The 19778-nt window shown below is 52.1% G+C and overlaps 1 protein-coding gene across 1 annotated transcript; it reads left to right on the top strand.

Moving 5' to 3' along the window:
* The first annotated feature begins 15470 nt into the window (after nt 1-15470).
* Nucleotides 15471-18341, top strand: FEZF2 (FEZ family zinc finger 2). Its single transcript, XM_054729876.1, has 4 exons — nt 15471-16301; nt 16636-16770; nt 16973-17105; nt 17986-18341. Exons 1-4 carry the CDS (start codon nt 15471-15473, stop codon nt 18243-18245), a joined length of 1359 nt encoding a protein of 452 aa, XP_054585851.1. The 3' UTR covers nt 18246-18341.
* Nucleotides 18342-19778: the final 1437 nt, after the last annotated feature.

The following is a 19778-nucleotide window of genomic DNA, read 5'->3' as shown; positions in this document are numbered from 1 at the left end:
GTCCATGTACCACAGCTTTTTTATCCACTCCCCTACTGATGAATACTTGGGCTGTTTCCAGATCTCAGCTATTGTAAATTGTGCTGCTATGAACATAGGGGTGCATATATCCTTTCTGATTGGTGTTTCTGGTTTCTTAGGATATATTCCTAGAAGTGGGATCACTGGGTCAAATGGCAGTTCCATTTTTAATTTTTTGAGGAAACTCCATACTGTTTTTCCATAGTGGCTGCACCAGTCTGCATTCCCACCAGCACTGTCCTATCATTCCCTTTTCTCCACATCCTCGCCAATACTTATCATTTGTTGATTTGCTGGTGATAAGCATTCCAACAGGTGTGTGGTGATACCTCGTTGTCATTTTAATTTTCATCTCTCGGATGATTAGTGACTTTGAGCATTTTTTCATATGTCTCTTGGCCATCTGTATGTCCACTTTGGAGAAGTGTCTATTAGGTCCTTTGCCCATTTTTTTATTTGATTGTTTGTCTTCTTTTTGTTAAGTTGTATGAGTTCCTTATATATTTTGGGAATTAACCCCTTATCGGATGCATCGTTGGTAAAATATGTTCTCCCATGCAGTGGGCTCCCTCTTCATTTTGTTGATGGTTTCTTTTGCTGTACAGAAGCTTTTTTATTTTGATGTGGTCCCATTTGCTTATTTTCTCCTCCGTTTCCCTTGCTTTAGGAGATGTATTGGCAAGCATGTTGCTATGAGAGGTGTCTGAGATTTTGCTGCCTATGGTTTCTTATAAGATCATTATGATTTCATGACTTCCATTTAAGTATTTTATCCATTCTAAGTTTATTCTTGTGTATGGTTTAAGTTGCTGGTCTATTTTCATATTTTTGCATGTACCGAGCAAGGTATTCTTGACACCTAAGTCCTCTTTTACCATTTGATTTTGTGCTTTGGAGAAGAAGGATTGATCTCCCTTGTCTACATTTATGTGTACTCTACTTTCCTTTGACATGGATCTCAGTAAATAATTATTGAAGAAATGAATTAATGAATAAATGAATTTCTTTCCATGTCTCCTCTTCATCATCACTGCCTTAATTTGGGTTCCCTAGAAACAGACCCTGAGACAGGGATTCTAATGCAAACAGTTTTCTTGGGAGGTGATCCCAGGAAAAATGAATAGCCAGTAATGGGCAACCTTTTGAGCTTGGTGTGTCAAACTTCGCCAAAAAACTGAGCATAACTCGGGTAGTGTGTCACTTTGAGGAAAAAACATTATTTCGCAAATGTTTCATCCTCGGGAGCAGCAAATGTTTCATCCTCGGCATGCGGCCGCCTCAGCGGCCGCGTGTCATCAGAAATGGCTACGCGTGTCAGTGCTGACACGCATGTCATAGGTTCGCCATCACTGGAATAGAGGAATGGGGAGGGATGCTTGGGAAGGAAAGGCAGCCACTGGTAGCTGGGCATTGATTGCCCTAGAGTATAGGGGGCCAGGCTAGAACATACATTTTAGAGTTATCCCTCCTGAGAGGTGAGAGAGCTGGGGTATTTATACCCAAATCCTTCTTATCATCGAGGGCAGCTGAGAGGTGAGGGCAGGGAAGGTAATTCTCCAGCACTCAGGCCTGCAGGGCAGGTGGACAGAGAAAACTGGTCACCACAGAAAGCCCTCAGGCAAATAAATGCAAGAACAGCAGTGGGGAAATCAGGACTAGCTGCAATGAAGTGGTAAGGCCCAGGGGAGTGGGTACAGCACCAACAGCCTCTGTTACAATCGCCCTTCCACATCCCAGGGCACAGACTGTGGTCCACGTTGGCCTGAGGACAGCAAGAGAGAAACATCATGTCTTATACCAGGAACGTTGCCTCACCAGGCTGGACTGGAGGCCCCCCAAGAGCAGTGAAATAAATCCCAGCCTTCACCACAATGGAATACAATGGAGCTGGGGGAAAGAATACAGTGGATTTATCTGTGCTGGTTCTGCAAAATATCCAAGATACATTGTTGAGTCTTTTAAAAAATCAAGGGCAAACCGCCTTTAAAATTTTTTTTTAAGTAATACACACACACACACACACACACACACACACACACACACACACTTTCAAGAGATTAAATAGACATTTGTCATTTTGCCTTCCCAGAATCTAAGTCAAAACCCATGGAAATTGAAGGGAAAAGGCTGTCCCTTCCTCCCGCCCTGACAGCTAGAATGAGGCTAATGAACAGACATTCTAGCTCAGAACTTTGACCCTTAGGAGAAGGACCTGAGGTGCCAGCAGGAGCGGCCATTCCAGGGCATCGAGGGACAGGGCTGTGGCCCAGCAGCAGTGGCGCCCAAGCAGAGCCGACCCTGTGGCTCTTTGACTGTGTCTCACTTCCCTTGTCTCTCAGTTCCTGACTGAGCCTGTTTCCCAGCCTTCGATAGGTTATGTGAGCTACTCCACGAACTCCTATTCCGCTGTCTATTTCTGTTGTTGGCAACCAAGAGCACTGAGTGGTGTAGGAGGGACTCAGAAGAAGCTGGTAATAGTGTTTAGTTAAGATTTTGACAACTAGATATCAATATGATTGGTCTCCTTTGGAATTGCACATATTTTATCTTATACATTATTCTGAGAAGGGGTCCACAGTCTTACCAGACTGTCAAAGGGGTCTGTGGGGAGAGAGAGGGAGGGAGGGAGGGAAAGAGGGAGAGAGAGAGAGAGAGAGAGAGACTGAGAACCCTTGCCAAAGTTCTTCACCTTTCACTTCCCCATCCTACCCCTTGCTCTGTCCATTGTCTCTCTTCCTAATTTTCTTACCGATAAAATGGGGACAGTGTCTTTTCCTTTTTATATAAACCATGTGAGCTATACATTTTTAACTTTTTGAAAGAAAGTCAAACCATCAAACTGGTCAAAACTATTTGACACATGATAGTCCACAGTCTACTGTTTGAGGATATTAGTCAGTCATGTTTTTGTGTTCCCAGACAGGATGAAATGATGGTGAAGAGCAATGCGTGTGGGGTCCTGCGCCGGCTAGCTATGCATTCAGGCTCTTGCCACTCACCTAACCATGTGGCGTTCGACTAACCACTAGCACCCGCCAAGCCCATTTATTCCATGTGAAGACAGGGATAGCCGCCCCACCTGCTTTGTAGGGTCACATTGTTAGTGGAATAATAACAGTAATCACTAATAATTACTAAGCTCACAGGGCCTTGTACATAGAAGGGAACCAGTAACAGTGGTTGCCTCAGGGAAAGCAGACTAGAGCTTTCGGGTGGAAGGGAGACTTGATTCTCACGGCCTACTGTATTATGTTGCTTGAACTCAGTGTCAGCAGCTATTCTTACTGCAGCCAAAAGTCATTGAGAGATACAGAGGCCGTAAAGCACCGAACAGACTGTCAAATTACAGTGGGAAGGCTAGGGAGTGTTGGGCAGCGGGGGAAAGAGATCAACCACAGGACTTGTATGCATGCACATAAGCACAACCAATGGACACAAGACACTGTGGAGGGGTGGGATGAGGGCATGCGACAGGGGGTAGGGGAGGATGGGGGAAGGTCAATGGGGGAAAAAAAGGAGATATATGTACTACTATATGTAATACTTTAAACAATAAAAAAATAAATTCTCAGAAAAAAAAAGTCCTTGAATGAAGAAACACAAAACTCTGATCTACTAATAACCTCCAAAGTGATCAATATTAATTTATTTACTCCTTCATGTTCTCTAGGTGAGAACTTAATCTAATCTGCAAACATAAACCAAGAGAAACTTCCCACACCGAACTATGTTATATAAGCATGTGCTCCAATTTAACTTAGGGGGACAGAGACTTACTTGCCATGGCTCCTCTTTCATCCCCCAAAGGGCTCTCCCTTGCAGATTGGTAAGTTTCTCCTGTGCATTACACTGCACTCCCTCTGCTTCAATCCCCAAGGGGTTGGGGGAAGGGTGGGAGTGAGGAGCTCTGCAGGAAGTCTTTATTCTGGAATTGAAATAAATACCTTCTCAATATCCAGGGAAAGTCTGGGATGGCTCCCTTCTCTTCCGTTAAAAACTAGATACCTTTCTAAATACGAGTAAGGTAACGCACCAGCCTACCGTCCAGAACCAGAGAGAATGAGAAGGTAGTCTGCCTTTAACTGTCAGGAACATAAACAAAAGAGAGCATGATTCTTCTCTTTCCGTCCTTTGATTCAGCCAACAAACCGTGTGCCTGGGTCCAGCTGGTGTGTGGCCAGCTGGTTCCAAGGCTGAGCCGGAGCGGCCACTGCCTCCTGGAGGTCACGGGCAGGGGGCTTAGCGCAGTTTACTCTCACAGGAATGTTCGAGGCGTGCCAGGAGGAAGGGCAGCATCTTCAGAAGGGAGCTTTTAAATTGCCGACACCATGTGATGCTGTCAGCAAAACGCAGACTGTGGAAAAGTCCACAGGACAAAAACAAAAACAAAAACCTGATTTGTTTTGGTGGGTGTTGTTTGTTTTTTTTTAAGAAATAAATTACAAGGGAAAAAAGAGAAAGATGGAGAGAAACATATACATTAACAGACTTAAAGGCATAGTAACCAACCATAATGCATGGGCCTTACATGGGCCATAATTTAAGCATAGGGTTATTATAAATCATGACATTCATAAGAAAATTGGAAATGTGAACACTGACAGGCTATTTGATGATGTTAACGACTTATTATTAATATATATCATGGTGGTACTTATTTATAGATAAAAATATTATGCCTGGGACTTGCTTTAGAATAATATGAAGGGGGGGTAGATGGGGATGTAGATGAATTAGAATTGGCCATGGATTGATCTTTTGGGGGCTAGGTGCTGATATATGGGTTCATTACACTATTCTGTACTTTGTGTCTATTCAAAACTCATAGTAAGGCTTGGCTATTTTTCAATCACCAGTGATCAGTGGAAATCAGAGAGGTAATGAAAAGCTTGCAGTTCCCTGCTAGAGAGAAACTCACATCCAACATGAAAATCTAGCTCCTGTGAGTAAAGAACTTTGCGCCTTCTCTCCTAGTTTGTTGTGTGGACAGAAACCCTCTTTTCGTTTCTAGTACTTCCTCCCCCTGGAACCTCTGATTCTTCTTCTAGGCGTGGTGAGAGATTCCAACTGGTCCCGCTGTTCTCAGCAGTGTCCCCTCCTGGCCAGCCAGCTTGCATTTGCAAAACATCTGGCCAAGGCCAGAGCAAGGTCCTTTGAGAGCCCTTGGGAGAGGCATAGACCACTTTGGCCTCATTAGCCCACGGTTCTCCCTACAGGTCCAGACCTCCAGCTCCAGGGAGGCACCCACATGCAGGACCTAGGAGCTAGCTTGCCCATGGAGGGACAAGAAGGTCTAGAAGGCATAGAGGGCACAGCAGCTCCCTTTCTCACTGAGGCTTCTGAAGAGCAGGGAGTAGGGAGGTTTCTCAGGGAAATGTTCAAAATCTAACGCAAGCTGGAACCATCTGGACACCCAAAAATATGTGACACTGGCCTCCCCTGTCTCTGGACAGTTCTCCCTCACACAAAACTTATGTGTGAGAATGTTCCTAATGGGATATTGCACAAAATTGTGAACAATCCTAAGTCTCTAACAAAGGCTCCTTTAACTCATGTTAAACCATATAGTGGAGTACTACAGAGACATTAAAAGTATGTCTTGGTTGCATATTTAAAAGATGAGGAAATATTCACGCTGTTTTAGTGGGAAAGCAGATTATAAAATAGTGTATACCATATGATGTCAGCCCTGTAAATGCATAGAAAGAATATATGCCAAAGCATTGTCTTTGATTTCTGGGTAGTGGGATTTGCACAATTTTAACTGTGTCCTTTGTAATTCTCTGCTTTTCCCAAAATTTCTCCATTAATGCCTTTTAATCAGAAAAAAAACTCATTTTATTTACAAAAACAAGTGAAAAGCAAAATAAGAAATTTTGTTGCATGTCTCCCCTCTCCCCCACCCCCCATCAGACTGAAGGACCGCAGTTAGGAATAACAAGGGAATTTTAATAACAACAGCAAGCGTTCTCTGAGGGCTTTCCTTTGGCTGGTGCTGAACCCGTCTATGCATTTTCTCATTTACCTCGTACCACCCTGTGCTGAAGTCCATGTTCATCCATCAGAGTGAGCACTCAGGCTTGCAGAAAGGGTTCGTAACCTGCCTGTGCGCAGAGCTAACTGTGGAGCCAGGCTTCTAACTTGATCTGATTCCAGAACCCACTCTGCCTCAGACACTCAGCCCAACAAAGCCCAGCAAGGAGTTTCATGTGGTGTCGTAACATCTTAAGAAATGCTGTGCTCCAGGGAGACCCACGTCCACCGGGACCGCATTCTCTCTCCAGAAGAGCACTGGGCGATGAGCTGCCGGGGGGAGTCTCCCCCATATCATGCAAATGCCTCCAGAAACCCTTTGTTTATTAGTTTAGCCTGTGGCCTCGATGGATTTTAACTTCACCATCAGGGAGGTTTTTGGGCTATGTTTTCTGTTTGTTTACTTTTCCCCTCTAATTTTGTCCTCTTTGAGAGTCTTAGACCAGTGGTTGGCAAAATGCGGCTCTCGAGCCACAGGCGGCTCTTTGGCCCCTTGAGTGTGGCTCTTCCACAAAATACCACGGCCTGGGCGGGTCTATTTTGAAGAAGTGGCGTTAGAAGAAGTTTAAGTTTAAAAAATTTGGCTCTCAAAAGAAATTTCAATCGTTGTACTGTTGATATTTGGCTCTGTTGACTAATGAGTTTGCCGACCACTGTCTTAGACCATCCCAGCCATGCCCATCGTCCATGCCTCATTCCTGGAACACGGTTTGCAGAAGGGATGTGTGCCTACCTATTGGTTGCATGAAGGCCCGTAAGCTGCATGAGGGCAGAGATTGTAGCGATCTAGCAAGCACTGTGTTCCTGGCATGGAGGTAGTGCCCAGGATAGAAAGCCTCAGAGCAGGTGTGCTGGCTAACTAATGAATGAATTCCATCACCTGGGGTCTTCCCTCCTCTCACTCTTTCAATACCAGAGAATTCTTACCTTTTTCATGTCGCTAACTTAGAGCGCCTGCTCTTACCTCCTCACCCCCACCTTAATTGCTTAATTGTGGGTTCTTAACTTTCTAAAAGTGCTGACATCAGATTTGCCCCCAGTGCCCCTGGCAGAGTTCAGCGTGGATTTGACTAAGGGGATGTATTAGGTTTGATTTCTGTGCCCCAGGGCTTTTTCCTGCTAAGATAGGAAATCTCCCAGAGCAAAACCGTTAGTTCTGCTAACTGGGTCACTTGCCAGAGAGCCAAGATCCTGTCTTTCCCCCTGGTCTTGTCTAGGGCCAAGACCCAGGGAGTTGAGCTCTAAGACTTGCCAAGGCTTTCTATTAGTGCCAGTTCCTGCAAACACCCCATACCCCATCCTGCCTTCAACCAGACCCTCCACCTCCCAAGGCAGCCTGCCAGATTGTGTGTCTGGAAAGTTTGAAGCAGTTCCTGGCCTGGGGTTCTTCACCTGGAGCCCTCGGCAAAGAGTACAAGTCCAAGTTCAAAGTTGCCACTCCTCTGCTGAGGTCTTAGATGAGAAGAATGCTTCAAATGAGCTCCCCTGATTAAGCATTGAGCCCTGGGAAAATGGATCAACTGTGCAAACTCCAAAGACAATGATGTTAGAAATTTAGATGCAGCTTGTTTTTAAAAGTCTATAGGAAATGCCAATTAATTTATGTGGTTTTCTGGTTCAGAGAAAGAAATCCAAGACGCAGTACTCAAAAGACAGGTGAGGAGCAGTATCTCTTTGGGGAACTGGGGGGGAGTGGGGGGCAAGGCAGATAAATTCATGCTGATTAGTCACTTATTTAACACATATAGAGATATAATAGGTATACAGAATGTGAACAAATAAATGTATTTAGACATGTCTCAAATATATAGAAAAATATCCCAATAGTAAGCATACACGGCTTGAAGATATTCATAAATCAGAACCCAGATCAGAAAATAGACCCTCACCAGCACCCCATAAGCCCCCTTCTTGCCCCCAAATTTTGCCTATTACTGAACTTAATTTAAATGGAATCATGCAAAATACAGTCTTTTGGATCTGGCTGCTTTTGCTCAATATCATGTTTGTGAGACTCGTTGATGTTGTTTAGTGTGGCTGTGATTTGTGGATTCCTATTGCTGGGTAGTATTTCATTTTGTGAACATACCACTCTGTATTTATGGCGTCCCTCTTGCTCGTTATTCAGACAATTTCCAGTTTAAGACTATGACAAATACCGCCGCTGTGCACAGTCTAGTACATGTCTTTTGGTGACATAAACACACATTTCTGTTGGGCATGTTCTAGTTACGAGTGGGATCGTTGGGTCATGAGGAATGCAAGTTTTCAATTTTAGTAGATGCTGCCAAACAGTTTTTCAGTGTTTGTCCCAACTTACACTCTGTCAGCAGTTGGGGCTAGTTGCTACCTCCGGTTTTTTAGCAGGTGGTTAGGAGCACAGGTTCCTGAAACCGCCAGTGACATGGCCTTAGACATCTTGTCTAGTCTCCAACAGCCTCAATTTTCAGGTCTCTGTACTGGGCATATCGATTATAGACACTGACTTCATAGGACAAGTGGGGATTTAGCTTACTGCTGTGTTTGGCATGCAATAGGCCCTTGGTAATAAGTAACCCACGGATGGCCCTCATTTAAGCTGCAAAGCGGGCGGGTCTGTGTGGGAGGGAGACAGAGATAGAAACTGACCGGTTCGGGTGGCTCTCTATTCAGCATTTTTGCAGTTTCCATTTTGTTTTTACCTGAGTCAAACTACAAACTCCTGGTGTGAGGCACGCAGACAGAAGTCTTTACCCAGGTGAGAAGGTGGGTTTGGGCTGAACACAGGCGAGCTCCGGGAAGCTCAGGGCCCGGAGGAACATTTCGTTAGCAGGCACACCTGAGAAGCTGCTATCCAAGCCACACTGAACAGAACCCAGGGGTTCACTTGTCAAGCGACCCCAGCCTTTCAGATTCTCAGCCAAAGCACCAGCCAGGTCACACCTACGCTGACCGGCAAACTTCCAGAAGTCTGGGCGAACCTGAAATCAGGTCCTCTGCCCCCATCGCCCCTTCCAGGCCCTCCTTTCCCCGTCTCGCCCTAACTCCAGCTCTCAGCACTTAACACTAATACCTTTGGGCAGGCTCCACCACGGAGTTTAACTAGCTGCCAAGTGAAATAACCCGGATGGTCCTAAGCCTGCTTCCCAGGGAGTCAGAAATCCCCATCACCCCCACTAGGCAGGGCCTGTCACTCACCAAAACGTCTTTTTTTTTTTAATTACGTATGTGTTTTCATTATATATTATACGCACTTATATGTATTTGTGTGTATAATATATATTTAATATAGAATAATTGTTCTCTATAAACGATTGTTTCCTTTGGGTTGCACAACAAAACGGCATGACAGGAGCAAAAAAAAAACAAAAAAAAATACGTTTGCATGAGGCGACTGCCTTCCCCACTGCGCCTATCAAAATGACACGTTTGCCGGCAAATCGCTGAGCCCGGGTATTGGATCAGATTCCTAATCAAATGGCATTTCTAAGCAGAGGGTTGTCAATAGCAGGGCTATATATACATGTACACATAGAGATATACACAATATGCATGCATATGCATATAGGATATATATTTAAATACATTTAAAATATATGTGCGATTATATATGCATCAAGCAGAGGGGAGAGCACACCTCGCTGCAGGGCACACTGCAGACCTGCTCTTTGGAGAGGACTCCCTCTGGCCTAGGAGCGCGCTGGAGGCCCAGGTTTCCCAAGACGCAGTGAATGTGCTCTGAGTTGTCACAGAGAAGGTTGGGGGAATTCTGGAAACCATGATACCCCGCTGCCCTTGGCTTATAGGCGTCTCTCCTGTTTGAGGGTGAAACCAAGCCGGTGCATTGATTTTACAAACCAGTTCCCTTTGCAGAACAGCCACCGGGTGTAGTGGGACGGGCCTCCCCGGACTCGGGCAGATGCAGACGGCTCTGGCCCACCTGTCCCCCAGGCCAGGCCCGAGACTGCTCTCACCTCCCAGCGGGTATCCGGAGCCCAGGAGCTCTCCGGGCACCCAGCCTCACCTCGCCTGGGTATCTGGGGCTCTTTGTCTCTCGCAAGAGCTAATCCTGCAAACCAACCGTGCACACCCCAGGCCAAGGCTCTGTGCGCCTGGGACGAGCCCGCCTCTGGCAAGCCGGTTGGAATGTTTTCAATAAAATGCTTCCTGGGGGTGGGAGGGGGGCGATCGCAGAAGAATTCGTCTTCAGGAGTTAATCTATTTTCAGCGTTGAATCTCGGCACCATGTAAATCAGATCCTAAATGTCCCTTTAGAAAGAAGTAAGGAAGAAAGGGAGGGAGGAAGACTTCTTAAACCATAAAGTTTGTTTAGTTTGGGGGGTTCTGTTTTGTTTTCCGAACAAGTTAGAGTAGCCAGAAGAAATAACATCAGGTCTACTCAGCAACCTTGAGCCTGCCGTCTGCCCCGACGCTGCTCACCCCCTGGGAAGGTGGCATGGGATGGTGCGTAATGTATTGTGATCTAATCATCAGAAATAAAATAATGATAGTATTTTAATTAATATCATCTAGAACCAAGAGCTACAAGCCGCCAGGGCTGGAATGACACCTTTCTGGAGTAGAGATGCTTGCCCCTGGGGGATCCCAGAAGTGATGCAACCGTGTGAGCTTTCGCTCAAGAAAGGGGTTTGCCTCTGAGGTTGGCTTCACCTTCGCAAGGCGTCTGCTCAGCAATGTGTCCTGACGGGAGGGCGCTTTCTGGCATTACATTTTTTTAAACAAAAGTCATCATTACCATGTTTGGGTTACTGACCATGAAAAGGCTGGAGGGAGGGGGCGGGCGGGAGGCTGGCCGGCCAGTCATATTTCCTATGCTTCCCACCAGAGAGGCCCCAGCAAAATCCACAGCCAGCCACCAGCTGAGCCTAAACTGCGATTTCAATTAAAACGTTGAGCTCCAGTCCTTGGGGTTGAGCCTGGCTCCCCCGTGCGAGTGGCTTGGCCGGGGTCCGGCGACCCACCGCCCCAGATCCCCGAGGTCGCGGTCTGGGTCAGGCCCAGCGGAGCCACAGAAGCGCTGGGCTTGGCCCCGTGGGGAGGGCTCAGGCTTCGCTCCGGCAGCGTTTCCCCGCCGCAGCCGCAGTGTGGAGGCCTGGGCGCGGGCCAGACGGGCTGCGGGGGAAGCGTCTGTCTTTGGGCTGATGCACCAGGAATGAGATGGGCCGGGAGATGAGTCCTCAGGGCGGAGGGGGAGCCCAGGGTGGGTCCAGGCCTGGCAGGCCATGCGCGGTGGGTTCCAGCCCGCGCCGTCCAGGGAGGCTGCCCGCGAGGGCCCTGGGTTCCCCGAAACTGCAGGAGCGTTGCCTGGGAATCCCGTCCCCGGGGCGGAGTGCGCTGAGGCCTAGCGGGCTTTGCGGGGGGGTGGGGGGGGCCGACCGCGCCCTCCAGGTCAAGTGGCTCTCTGGTCTAGCTGTGGGCCTGGGGGCAGCGAACCCCCAAAGTGGAGCTTGTACACCAGTTTGGGAGAGAGCCTGAGCCTTCCCATCTGCCGCCACGATCTCGGCTCACTTGGATGGGGAAACCATCGCTTTCAAGGACAGGACTGTTTAGAGAGGAGGGGTTTGGCAAGCTTTATTTTCCATGAATGGATCCACATTCTTGAAACATCTTACCCCTGGACCGTCCTCTTGCCCTTTATGTTATTTGGATTTTTTTCCCCCTCACCGAAAATGTGTAAGGTAGAAAAACGTTACATGATCTCACAGAACCCCTCCATCAACTCCCTAAAATTGTGATATTTTAATTCCTTTGGTTGTCCCTCTTTTTAAAAAAAAAAAAATAAAATAAAGCATTTTGGCCCTAAAGGGGGGGGGGAAATACTGCAACTGAGGAGGAATTTGGAAGGTTGGGGGCAGCAAAGTGAAATCTCAGCGCTCCCTCCTCCAAGCTCCCCGTTTCCCCAGTCCTCTATTCTTCTGCCTGAAATCATCTCGTTTACAGAAAATATTTGTTTGCACTATTAGTTGGTACTGGAGTTAATTACTCAATGTGTTAACGTGAAGTAATATGTATAAAAGTAGGACCAGTGTTTATTGTGTGGGTGAGCTGTTGAGCGGTGCTTGAATAAACTGCAATTAGGGTTAGATAGAGATTAATTAACATGTGAGTGGCAAGGTGTAAAATAGTTTCCAACCCTCCACTTCAGTGTAATCTGCAGACAAGGGAAGGAGAAGTTTGTGGAAGCTAATTAAATACTTTCCTAAAAGCCAGTGTATTCACCCAACCTTTGGAAAGAGAGGCACATTAGGAGCAACTTGCTTTTGCCCACACGTTCTCTTTCTGTGGAGGTAGCGCTCCTTTGTGACGCCGGGCAGGGAGATGGCTTCTGCAGCTACAGAAAGCGGGAGGGATGGCGAGGCAGGTTCACGGGCAGCCTTTCAGCCTCCTCCAGCCTTCCAACCGGCAGATCCCGCAAGCTGCTTCTGAGATCCACAATTACCCAATTCGGAAAGGGGTTTGGGGTACGGGGCTGGTGGCTGAATGGGATTCCCAGGAAAGTCGGGAGAGAAATTCAGGTTTTGAGACTGTAGTGATACTGTTTCAATGCCGGGGTGAGTTGTTGGTTTGTTTCTTGTTTTGGTGGTGGTGGCGGGGGCGGGGGGGGGGGGGTCATCTTTGTTATTGCTTTCACATTAACACAGGGTGGGGGTACATTGGGTCTGGAATTCTGCCTCTCTGAACCTCGGAATTCAATGGGCTGTATGGACATGTCCCCTCCAGAGGAACAAGCCCCTTTCTAGGTTTGAAACCTGGAAAAGGGGAGGGGTTGAGGGGAACAGACTCCTGACTGCAGAATTTAGGGGTACTTTCTGAGCTTGGCAGGGTGAGACGGGAACCCACAGCAGGCCCCCTCTGGGCAGCTTTCCCTTGGAGACCTTTCTTTGTTCCTGCTCCCTGCTCTCCAAGCACACTTTTCCTTTCCTTACCTGCCGTGGATGTCCTGTCTGAAAATACACTCGGAGGAGGAGTGGGCAGAAGAAGAAGTTCTGAAGGAAAAAAGGAGCGGTCTGCCTGAAGTTAAACTAAACGGTTCCCAGTCTCTTCCCCTCATGGTTCCCCCGGGGATGTCTGGCAGCAGAGGCCTGGGGTGGGGTGCTCAGTGCCTCCAGGCCTTCCCTGGGTGAAAAGGGAGAGGGTTTGTGTCCCCCAACCATTTCCTGAGCGCCACCAAGTCCTGTGTCTTTGGAGATGGAATTCACTGTCAAACCCTCAACCCTGTTTGCTCATATTATACCCACCATAATCCTCTTAAACTCTGGTTGCGGCCACAAAGCTGGTGGTCTTGCAAAAGCTGGCAGGCAAGATATAATTGTCCCGAAAACAAAACCATCCAAAAGTTTAAAAAAAAAAAACAACCACGCACACACCCGCCCCCCTCCTCCTTCCCCAAACCTCATTCTCTCCCTAACTCTCCTGCGAGCCGTCCTCCGCCCCATAAGAGCCCTCAGCCTCCACCACTTTTGTTGTCGCCAGGAGCATCCGTCCCGTTGAAAGTGCTGGAGCGTCTTGGAGCAGTTTGTTGTGATACGCAGGTGGAATGGTCTGCAAACAGATGAATTCAGCCGCTCCAAACCGGGCTCGGAGCGCGCTGCTTTTGTGCGCCAGGCACAAAACGCTGAATTCCTCCGAACTTAGTTGGGGCCTGTCTAGAAAAGGGCCTTTTCTTCCCTCTGCTTGTACCTCTGGCCACACTAAGTCTCTCCCGCCCCCCTCCAGGCCCCTTCCCTCTCCCCTCTGATAATCCTTCTCTTTATTTTAGAAAAACACAAAACCCGGTTCCACGCGGTGCTTTAGTGGCTAAAAGTGAAAGCGCTGCCTTGGCAGAATTCAGCTCTATGAATCACTTCGGAAAATTGGTTCGACTGAATGGCCTTAGGAGGAAAAGCGTTTTAATAGGATCCAGGGGAGGTTCTGCTGTTTCAATCTGCTCCTTAAACAGGTGGAGACTGGACCTTCTCAATTATACAAACAGCAAGTCCCCATCAGCGGGGAGAGCTGCCCTCCGCACTCTCCCCGCACGCAGCCCTAAACCAACAGCAGAGCCGGGCTTTGCCTCCGACACCCGATCGCACATCAGCGATCCTGATCGATTAGGATCTCAAACCGTCCTCCAGCTGGCCGCGCAGTCTCCCGCAGCCGAGGGCAGGGAGCTGGCCAGAGAGGGGGAGGCGCCCCCGCCGGCCGCCCTGGTCCAGGGGACCTGGGCGCGCGCGGCCTTGCCCTGCCCGGTGCTTCGGGGTCGTCCGTAGGCGGCGGGAGCTCCCTCCCGACCTCCGACGCCAGCCGAGGCGAGCTCGTTGTTTTTGCATAAATTAATATTTCCCCATTAACAAGTTCGCCCTCCAAACGCGGCGCTCGCGTCCATGCGCCACATCCTAATGAGGTAATTATCCTTTGCGCGTGTTCGGGGCTGGCGCCGGCTCCGTGGGTAAATGGCAGCTGATTAGCGCGGTGGCCGGCTCGGCTGCAGAGGGCGAAGGGATACTTCGGCAACTCGATGGACACTCAGGGGCCCTTTGGGGCGGCGAGACCAGGACCCCCTGTCCTCCCCGCGTCCCCCAAACCTATAGGCCCCCAAAGTTGTGAACCACGCACGGAACTCTGCCTGGGTTTGGACTCCCCCCCCCCCCTTTTTTTTTTTCCACCGGCAAAACCATCACGATTCCTCCCCCTCCCCCTCCCATCTCTCCCCTCCTTCCCGATTCGCGAACCGCTCGCACTTTCCCAAGGGGAGCGCGGGCGCCAGTTGCCTCCTTTTAAAGTTTGAGGGGCGGCGGCGGCGGCGGCCGGCAGGCGCGGGGGACACAGGGGCCGCTGGCGGAGCCGCGCCGCCGCCCGAGTCACTCCACTTGAAGTGACTTCATGTGATGTCAGCTGCATGTAAAAGACAGTGATCTCACGCGGAGGGGAAGATGTTTGCCATCAAAATGTGACAGAGGAAGCGCGCTGCATGGCTCGGAAGGCATCTCCGCGGCGGTGGGGCAAAGAGGTAAATGCGTGGTGGCTTTCCGGTCCTCCGGAACTTGGCCCCTTCACCGTCCAGCTCCCAGCACGCGTGCCGGAGGCCGGGGTCTAGGGAACAGCTCAGGGGGGTTAATGTGAGGCTCTTTTCTTTCTTCCTCCCTTTCTCTCTTCCTCTCTCTCTTTCCTCGTCCTTTGTAAACCCTCCCCGCTCCCCCTTTGAAAGTCCCAGGGCAGGGCTGGTGGGTCCCTTTGCGCGCTGGATTAATGGGCGGTAATTTGGTACCCTTGGGTGCACTTTGTTCGGCCCCTGTTCATTTGAATGCAAATGGGTGACCCGGACCCGACTAGGTGCTTATTAAACTGCGGTTCCCCTCCCTGCCTTTCCCGGAATGCAGACTTAGAGGAGAGAGGCTGCGCCCTGGCCCAGTCTGCGCGGCGCGGCTCGGAGCGCCATGGCGAGCTCGGCTTCCCTGGAGACCATGGTGCCCCCGGCCTGTCCCCGAGCCGGAGCGTCCCCGGCCACTTCCAAGACGCTGGCCTTCTCCATCGAGCGCATCATGGCGAAGACGTCGGAGCCGCGTGCGCCCTTTGAGCCCCGGCCGGGGGCACTGGAGGCAGACAGCGGCCAGGGCAAGAAATTGCTCAACCTCTGCTCGCCGCTGCCCTGCATGATCCCCCTCCAGCCCCTGGGCTACGACCTGCCGTCCAAGACGCTGCTCAGTTACTCGGAGCTCTGGAAAAGCAGCCTCCGGGCGGGGGGCGGCGGCGGGGGCGGGGGGGCTTCGGTGTGCGGCGCCAGCGGCTTGTGCAAAACCAACTGTGGCGTGTGCTGCAAAGCCGAGCTGGGCCTGGCGCCGGCCGCGCTGCCCGCGGGCAGGGTCATCAAGCCGCAGGTCATCAACCACGCGGTGGGGCTGCCGGCCAGCGGCTCGCTCTACTACTTCAACTACCTGGACTCGGCCGCGTACCCGCCATCTGAGCTTCTCGGCGGCCACCTCTTCCCATCCGGCCTCCTCAACGCGGCGCAGGCCCCCGCCGCCCTGGCCGCGCACCCCAAGCTCTTTCTGCTGGAGAACGCCAAGTTGGCCGGCCTGGCCGCGGACAAGTTCCCCCATCCGGCCCCCTACGCCCACAAGGAGCGCTTGCCCGCGCCGCTGGAGCAGGTGCTGAAAGAGAACTCGGCCCTGACCGCCGAGCGCGGCGGCGTCAAGGGCCACAGCAAGCTGCCCGGTGCCTCCGCGGACGGCAAGCCGAAAAACTTCACCTGCGAGGTGTGCGGCAAGGTGAGGCCTGGGTCCCTGGGGTCTGGGAGGTGTGAGCAGCGGCGGCTGCTTGCTTGGGGATGCCTGGCACTCCCCTTTCTCTGGTTTAGGAGCTCCCCAATAGCTGTCTACTCAAGTCTGGGGCCTCAGTTTCCTGTTCTGTAAAATGGGGGTGCCGTGGTCACTGGCCACACACAGCTGGCGAGGGCAGAGGGTCGGGAAGCCCTTTGCAGAAGGAAAGGGGCTCGGGTTGGGGGGAGGGGTGTTGCCTGGGCAGGGTTAGCCGTGGCCTCCCTGGGCTGAGGCTAGGCTCTCCCCTGGACACACCACAAGGCCCCCTCGTGTCCTTCCCTAGGTGTTTAACGCTCACTATAACCTCACCCGCCACATGCCGGTCCACACCGGAGCCAGACCGTTCGTGTGCAAAGTCTGCGGCAAAGGCTTCCGCCAGGCCAGCACGCTGTGCAGACACAAAATTATCCACACCCAGGTACGTGGCCCCGGGTTCCAGCCTGGCCCGCGCGCAGCACCCCGCGCCTGAGCGACGCCGCTGGGGAGAGGATGGCCAAGGGTTCCCCCGTACCCCGCTCCGAGAGCCCGTGCCCCTCCAAGGTGCTCCTTCAAGGTACCCCCCGAGGTGGCCTTTCCCTGCCTGGCACTCAGCCTCACTGTGTGCGCGCCCCTCTCCGCAGGAAAAGCCTCATAAATGCAACCAGTGCGGCAAAGCTTTCAACCGCAGCTCCACGCTCAACACGCACATCCGCATCCACGCGGGCTACAAGCCCTTCGTCTGCGAGTTCTGCGGCAAAGGCTTTCACCAGAAAGGTAACGTGCGGGGCGAAGCCCTCCGCTCCTCTCACCTGGGGTGTCGGTGGGCCACGCTAGCGGAAAGGCAGAGCGATCCGGCGAGAGGGAGCGTGAGCGCCGCAGGCTCGCGCAGCGTTTCTTTAGAATCGGGTGGTGCCGGGTTTGGGTGGGAGCTGCCGGGCGGCTAGCAGACCTCGCCGGATTCTGGTCTGCTGGTTGCACAGAGGCTCCGCATTGGGGAGCTGGGGAGTGAGGAAGGCAGGGACAGAGGGAAAGAAGGCAGGAGAGAGTGTTGCCTTACAGAAAAAGGTTCCCTTTGTAGCCGGAACTCCCCTTTCTAATAATTAAAAAAAAAAACCTAGGCAAAATCCACCACGTGGGAACGACTTAAGACTCGGGGAAACCGCTATTATCCCCAGAACCCCCAACCTCGGCGTTTCTCTTGATCTTCCAAAGCATGTCGACTGTCCAGGTGGTAGTTAGGGGACAAGAGGGAGTAAAATTTTTAATGAAAAGGCAAGGGGGGGGGGGAATGAGGGACGAAGCCTGGGTTCGAGAGAATTTCTTGGAGCGAAGTAGCAAGCCAGAGTTGGACCCCAAGTGTCTCTGGGGGCGCGCAAGTTTCCGGGCCGGCCGAGCACCGCGGGAGGGATGCGGGGCGGGCCCGGGGCCCGGGGCGGAGGGAGGCGGGGGGGGGGTGGGGGGAGCAGGGCGCGGGCTGAGGCGGGGGCTCGGCCGTCCAGCCAGTCCTGAGAGCTGCGGGCCTGACGCTGACGAAGTTTGACAACTTCTTCTCTCGCAGGGGTCGCGCCCGCTTAGCCAAGCGTCGCCTTCGGAGCGCGGGCACCCCTCCCCTTGCCACTGCACCCCCGAACTCTGTTGTTGTGCGTCTTTGCAGGGAACTACAAGAACCACAAGCTGACCCACAGCGGCGAGAAGCAGTACAAGTGCACCATCTGCAACAAGGCCTTCCACCAGGTCTACAACCTGACCTTCCACATGCACACCCACAACGACAAGAAGCCCTTCACCTGCGCCACCTGCGGCAAAGGGTTCTGCAGGAACTTTGACTTAAAGAAACACGTGCGCAAACTCCACGACAGCGCGGGCCCTGCCACCCCGTCCACGAAGGACCTGGCTCGGACAGTGCAGAGCTGAGAGCGACGGCCTCGCCCTCCCTTCCGGCCCTCTCCAGCCCCCAAGCAGCTCACACCTATAAACTCGTGTCTAAAACTGAGAGGGAAAGAGACTATAGCAGAGAGGCTAAAATCTATTTATCGAAACCAGCATATTTTTTTGGAAAGTTAAACGTTTCCTCGAGGACTGGCAGCGAGCAGCGCGGCTCCCACCTTTGTGTATTCGGGAAACTTATTTAAACCCTGTGCGCCGAAACGTATTTAATTCCGGGCCTCGGCTTCTCCTCGGGCGGCGGGGTGGACGCCGGCCTGGGACCGGGACGCCGGGGAAGAGCCAGGCGCCTCGGCCGTCGTTCTACAGCCATGTAAACCCTCCTGTCCACCCGAACACGGAATACACACATATGTGACTCAATAAACAGGTCATTGTGCGCGTTCTTTTTCCCGCCCCCTGTCCCCTCGCGGCGCCATCAGCTCAGCAACGCTGAAGAAGGAGCAGGCAATACACGCGTATAGCATTTCCCTGCCCAAATGCGACTTCCCTGGGGCGCTGGGACCCCTGGGAGGCCAAACCAGTGTTCCTACTGCGCCTGCGCACTAAGACCCTCCCCCAGTCCCCCCACCCAAAGCTTGGGTGAAAAGGCCTCCACGTGATGAAATTTTTCTCTTTGGTGACTGTTCCGACGCTTGGAATTCTGGGTGTTGCTTTATTTGGATGACTTTTTTTTTTTTTAAAGAGGGGTCCCAAGTGGCTGGATGTTGGGGAGCAAATTTGGGGTGCGTCCTCGAGCAAAGCGCCTCCTCGCGCGGGGTAAACGGTCCGGCACTAGCCCAGTCGGGGCGCTTCTGGGCTGTGCCCTTCTCTGGGCGACCTGATGGGGCAGCTGTCCCTCCCAGTCTTTCCTGGAGGCGAGGGCTGAGGCCCAGGGTCCCCGCCCAGCCCGCGCTCTGGGACTCCCTGGTCCGCGCGGCTGATCTGGGGCCGCGCTCTGCGTGCGGGGGGCGGGGGGGGGGGGCCTGCCGCGGGGGGCACACCCCGAGCCGCCGCCGCCGCCGCCGCCTCCCGCACCCGGATCGCCGCGCCGTCAGCCCATTTCCTGAGTCGCTAGCTATCTCCTCTCCGCCGCCCGAGCGCGCTGATGAAATGATCTCACGCTTGCTTCCTAAGTAATGACCCAAATTAAGAGAGAAAACAGAGACCCTTCAAACAGCATTACATTAATCATCTAATCATTCCCAGGAGGGGGCCGGCCGCCGCGCCCCGTTTGATCCGAATCTGGATAATCAACGAGCTCGGATTACTGGCTGGGCGCGCCGAGCTCCCCTCCCCCCCCGCCCCCCCCAATCTTAATATTCGCGCGGCGCTGCCGCCCACGTCTCCAGGCCCCGGCGCGGGGAGGAGGCGCGGCGCGGGCCTGGGCGTGCGCCCCCGCGGTCCTGCCTTCGCGAGCGCGAGGGCGGCGGAGCTGCGCGGCTGCGACGCGGGTTCCCACGGCAGGTGCAGGCTCTTGGGAGGGAAAGAGAATGAATGGGGGGAGGAAATCCCCAAGTAACT

Source organism: Eptesicus fuscus, chromosome 18, assembly GCF_027574615.1.
Source record: "Eptesicus fuscus isolate TK198812 chromosome 18, DD_ASM_mEF_20220401, whole genome shotgun sequence".
Taxonomy (NCBI): Eukaryota; Metazoa; Chordata; class Mammalia; order Chiroptera; family Vespertilionidae; genus Eptesicus; species Eptesicus fuscus.
The sequence above is the reverse complement of the archived record's forward strand: the minus strand, read 5'-3'. Positions and strand labels throughout refer to the sequence as shown.